The 5,499-nt window shown below is 36.6% G+C and overlaps 1 protein-coding gene across 1 annotated transcript in view; it reads left to right on the top strand.

Moving 5' to 3' along the window:
- The window catches only part of GDI2 (GDP dissociation inhibitor 2), a 43,200-nt gene that overhangs the window by 13,026 nt on the left and 24,675 nt on the right, over positions 1-5,499 (top strand). Inside the window, exons 3-4 of the mRNA XM_012664902.1 lie at positions 1,425-1,524; positions 2,898-3,032. Of these exons, the coding sequence (XP_012520356.1) occupies positions 1,425-1,524; positions 2,898-3,032 (235 nt within the window). The remainder of the gene's footprint in view (positions 1-1,424; positions 1,525-2,897; positions 3,033-5,499) is intronic.

The raw sequence follows: 5,499 nt of genomic DNA, 5'->3' as shown, positions 1-5,499 counted from the left end.
TCAGATTTCCCAGTGATCCCAAGAATGTATCATACAGCTGTGTGGTAGTCTTGTTTCAGGATTAACTCAAGGTTCAAGTATTGCATTTGGTATTGTTTCCTCTTTATTCCCTCAATCTATAAAAGTTTCCGCACTTCTTTTTTTTGAGAAGTTGAGGCTAGTTTATTAGACATTATTGTTGAGTACTTCATATTGCAGCACAATTAGGAGGCACGTGATGTCAGGTTACCCAGCCATTCAGGATGCTAAGTTCGACCCCTTGGTCTGGGTGCTGACCCAGATCTCTGTGCTGTCAGTAAGCTGTGTCGTGATAGGCTGGCACCGTGCCTCCCACACTTAGTACATTTATTGGCTGGTCTTCAAAAGATGAGCAAGTTTCTTCTTTTTTGGTGCATATATTCAGGAAGTCATGAATTTTTAGTACCTAAATTTCTGCCAACTTTGCATATTCTCTTCTACTTTAGCGATAGGATTCATGAGATTGAGTGAGTATTCTTTAAACTATAAGCTTTCTTTTATCTGAGCTTCTTCTCAGTTCATGTAAATTGTAAATTAACCAAGTATTCTTACCACAAAACAAACACAAAAGTACACAGGGAAATTGCTGGAGGTTTTGATTAGTAATTTGTGGTGATGTCGTCATGGGTGGATGCCTATGTCCAAACTCATCAAAATGTATGTATGCATGAAATATGCAGTTTTTAAAGCATCAGTTATATCTCAATAAAGAACTGGAACTAATTTTAAATGACTTTTCTGATTTGAAGAATCTAAAATTTATTTTTAATTCCTTATGTAACTACAGAAGCAAAATTAAGCCTTTGTTAGCTTTTTATTCAAGAGAGAATGAGTTTAAATGATTTCTACAGATAATAAGGGAGGTTTCTGCAGAACTAGTGCATCATTGACAAATAGTTTTGTATTTTTTTCTGCTAGTAAAAAAACAAATTAAAAACTCACTTCTGTAATATTTATTTTAGCATTCATGAATTTAATAATATACTTAATTTACATATGTGTTAGAACTTTGCTAAAAATTTTATCTGATAAAAAATGAAATGCCCTCCTACTTTCCATACTTCGGTAGTGCTTAGGTTTTTTTTTTTGTTTGTTTGTTTTTTTTTTAAGAGAAACGGTTTTGCTTTGTTACCTAGGCTGGAGTGCAGTGGTGCAACTATGGCTCACGGCATCCTTGCACTTGTGGGCTCAAGCGATCCTCCTGCCTCAGCCTCCCCAGTAGCTGGGATTACAGGCGTGCACTGCTGCCCTAGGCTAATTTTTTGTAGAGATGGGGTCTTGCTGTGTTGCCCAGGCTGGTGTGCTTAGTTATATTAATACTAAAACCAGTTAATGAAAAATAGTTGCGTATTACAATAAATAATTAAATTTTGTAACATCGTGGGTATTTTTTGTTTTGCTTTTAGTTATACAAAAGATTTAAATTACCAGGACCACCGCCAGCATCGATGGGGAGAGGAAGAGACTGGAATGTTGACCTGATTCCCAAGTTCCTTATGGCTAATGGTAAAGAATTCTAACTGAAATTTATGATAAATTTGCAATGGCACTTTGAATCCAACTCGAACATCAAACCTAACTTTACAGAGTATTATTCTGGGTGTGAGGAACTAGATTTTGTTGAAAGGCAACAGTATGGTGAGTCAAATGGTCCATTAGATGTCTGGAGCTAATAAGTTAAGAATGGAGGAGGTACGAGGGTATGACTTACTAGTAATTGGTTCTAGAGAAACAGAGTTGTGATGTGGCCCAATATGTACCAAAATTGTAAACATTTGTAATGCACTTCCCTCTTGGTACTTTCATGACAATCTTAGATAACTGGGCTTTCAGAGACAGAGTCATTTTAATGTTTTTCTAGTTTGTAGGCTTTTAAAATGTTCATATTAATTTTGATGACTTTAGAGGAGCTAAATCTCTTTTTAAATTGATATTAGTACCTTTTTCTGAGATGATATTGAAAAACTAAATTTTTGGTTCTAAGTCTATTTGTGTTACATAAAATATGTGTTACCCTCCCCCCTCCTTTTTTTGGAGACAGTGTCTTACTCTGTCACCTCAGCTAGAGTGCAGTAGCGTCGTCATAGCTCACTGCAACCTCAAACTCCTGGGCTCAAGCGATCCTGCTGCCTCAGTCTCCCCAGTAGCTGGGACTATAGACACGAGCCACCACACCTGGTTAATTTTTTCTGTTTTAGTAGAAACGGGATCTCGTTCTTGCTCAGGCTGGTCTCGAACTCCTGAAGTCAAGCAGTCCTCCCACCTTGGCCTCCCAAAGTGCTAGGATTACAGGCATGAGCCACCTTTCCCAGCCAAAAGTTTTTGGTTTGTAGGCAGAAAATCTTTCCAATTGTAATCCTGGCCATAATCAGAAGTTAATGTTCACCTTAACAAATATAAATTGAGTTGGAAATTGAAGAGTACAAATTACTGGAAAATTTTGGGAGTTGCCTCTCTTTAAAATACAGTAGAAACTGTGAAGCAACCCAAACCCATTTACAGTAATGCTATAATCCTAAACCTCATATCTCTAATAAAGTTTTTGTAGCTTTTGCAAAAGCATGTTGATAGAATTATTAACCTTTTTTTCTTGTCTGTAAATTGAGGGAAAAAAGATACAAAAAGAAAAAAAAGAATTATTAACCTTTAAGTTGTAACATTAAAGAAAGAAAGCTTCTCAGTATGCAATGCAATAAGTATGCATTCTGGTTGTCTTATTTAAAATATGGCTTTAGAGATTTTTTTTTTTTGTCAGAGTTATTGGACATTATTAGGAAAAATTTGGAAAGCCGTCAGTATTAGTGAATATACTTTTATTTTTGCTAATTTTTAATGGTGGTAAGACTTAAGTAAAAGTTTGCATTATGTGACTTTTCTAGGTCAGCTGGTTAAGATGCTGCTTTATACAGAGGTCACCCGCTATCTGGATTTCAAAGTGATTGAAGGGAGCTTTGTCTATAAGGGTGGAAAAATCTACAAGGTTCCTTCTACTGAAGCAGAAGCTCTAGCATCTAGTAAGTAATTCCATTGCATTTTCTCAGAATAATGAGATTTTATAGTGAAAAGAGTCTTAGGGATTCATCCATCCAGTGCACAAATATTTATGTGCCAGACACTGTTCTAGGCAGTTGGGAAGACATCAGTGAACAAAATGTTCGAAAACCTCTACCCTTAGGAATTTAAATGCCCATCTGTAGACCATGTATCTCATTGCTGGTGCATCTGAGCTCTTTTCGTAGTAATTCACAATAGCTTTGCTTTTCTTGAGTGTTTCCTATCTCTTTAGGCTCTGTACTAAACACTTCATGTCATTTTTTATTTGACTTTTAAAACACCTCTATGAGGTAGGGTTTCTGTTTATGGATGAGGAGAGTCAGGCCTACAATCCAATAGATAGTAAGTAGCAGGGTCGGAGTTGAAACACCGGTGGTGCTGCTCCAGAGCCCTTGTGTTCCTGAGCTGACCCCTGTGCTCTGTTGTCCAACCTGTCAAAAAAGAAAAGAGAAGTACTCTGTTCTGGTGAAGCTCATCTTCTAGTTCAGGGGTGAGTTGTATAATTATTTCATTATATATTACAGCGTAATAATAGAAATAAAGTGCACGGTAAATGTAATGTGCTTGAATCATCCCGAAACCATCCCTCCTCCCCAGTCCGTGGAAAAATTGTCTTCCATGAAAATGGTCCTTGGTGCCAAAAAGGTCAGGGACTGCTGTTGGCACTATTGTCATTCCCCAACATCTCTGATTTTAGGAATTCCCAGTGAGTTTGGAGTAATTTTATTATCTGCCCCAAATTATTTTCTCTTCTCTCACTAAAGATTCCTGTTAACATTTCCTAATCTGGTGTCTTCTCTTAAATAGCAAACACCCTTAGAAAAGACCTTCTGTTCTTTGGTGTTTTAGTTGTACAGAGTGGTTTGAAGAATGATAAATCTGTATAAGTGAAAGGTAGATGAATTTTGTAGATGGTGATGCTCTAGGAGTTGAGAGGAGGGGAAGGTTTAGATTGGGAGACTAGGAAAACTGCTGATAAATTCTCTCATAATTATTTTGGCATTAGTGTTGGAAAGTTTTCTCATCTGTAAACCCAGTTTGAATTATCTTGGCAGTTTCTCTAACTTCATTTATTTACTTATTAGGGAAGAAAATATTGGGTATAAAATGTTCAAAGACACGATGGCCAGAAGGTCAAAAACACCACACAGAATCGTGGCTAGGTCGAGAGTGACAGTTGGGAAAAGAAAGGAATGGTTCCTTATTCAGTTGGAGCAGTTACTAGTGTGATGGTCGTTTTGAAATTATTTTAATTCTTTTAAATGACTGTGAAAATTTAATTCAAATAAAGTGCCTTCATAGGAGTTTAAGAGTTTAAATAAAATTCTTTTAAACAAGGTTTGTGTTTGTTTTTTATAAATTTTTATTCTTTCATGGAGCTCTTGATGTTAGGAAAATTTCAGTTATCTCCTTTGTTTAACAGAAATTACCTTTTGGCAGTTTTATTTTTCCCTTTTTGATTTAATTTTTTCAAATATAAAAAACATTTACGTGGCTTGAAAGTCAAAAGGTACATTTATAGAGTCTTGATCTCATCTTTCTACTCCAGTCTTTCTGCTCTGATGGGTAATCATTTTCTGGTTTATCCTTCTTTTGTTTCTTTTTGAAAAATAAGCAAATACGTATTTTTAAGGTTAGGTTTATTGAGGTATAATTTACATACAGTAGAATTCACCTGCTTTAGGATGCAGTCTCATGAATTTTGACCGAATTGCTACCTTAGCAGCAACTGTTTTCCTATTAATGGAAAGGATTTTGCGGTCTCGAGTGGCAGGCAAGAATGAAGGAATGGGACAGGGAAAGGTACAGGGGTGGTGAAGTTAAAGAGAAGTATGGCTAAGAGCAAATTATTTAAACAGTGTAACAACAGCTAACAGTTTTTGAGCATGTATGCGCCAGGCACGTAAGTGCTAGGTACTTTGTGTGTCATCTAACTTTAGTCTATGTAGTCCTTCATGCAGCCCTGTGAGATGCGGGGGCTGTTACTATCCTTACACACGGGAAAAGCCCGAGTTGCATAGCTCGTAACTGCAGTGAAGCCAGGTTGACTCTAGAACCCACACTGCTTACCATAAAAATGATTGTTTTTATAATATATAAAACTATATTGGTTTCTAGCTGTTTTAACAACTGTCACATAACCTCTGATTCCTTTTTTCTTCCTGCTAAACAGTTTAGTTTCCTTAGTCGTTTCTCATAATATGCTATATACATCCCTTGGCTACTCTTCTTTGGAAATTCTCTTAATTTGTCAAGATCTTATATATAATATGGCAGCCAGACCAGACACAGTATCCCAAATGTTTTCTGCTTACTCAATATCAACTTTTTTTTTTTTTTTTTTGAGACAGAGTCTCACTTTGTTGCCCTGGCTAGAGTGAGTGCCGTAGCGTCAGCCTAGCTCACAGCAACCTCAGACTCCTGGGC

This window comes from Propithecus coquereli, unplaced genomic scaffold (assembly GCF_000956105.1).
Source record: "Propithecus coquereli isolate 6110/MARCELLA unplaced genomic scaffold, Pcoq_1.0 Scaffold94, whole genome shotgun sequence".
NCBI classification, from domain to species: Eukaryota; Metazoa; Chordata; class Mammalia; order Primates; family Indriidae; genus Propithecus; species Propithecus coquereli.
This window is presented reverse-complemented; position numbering and strand designations above follow the sequence as displayed.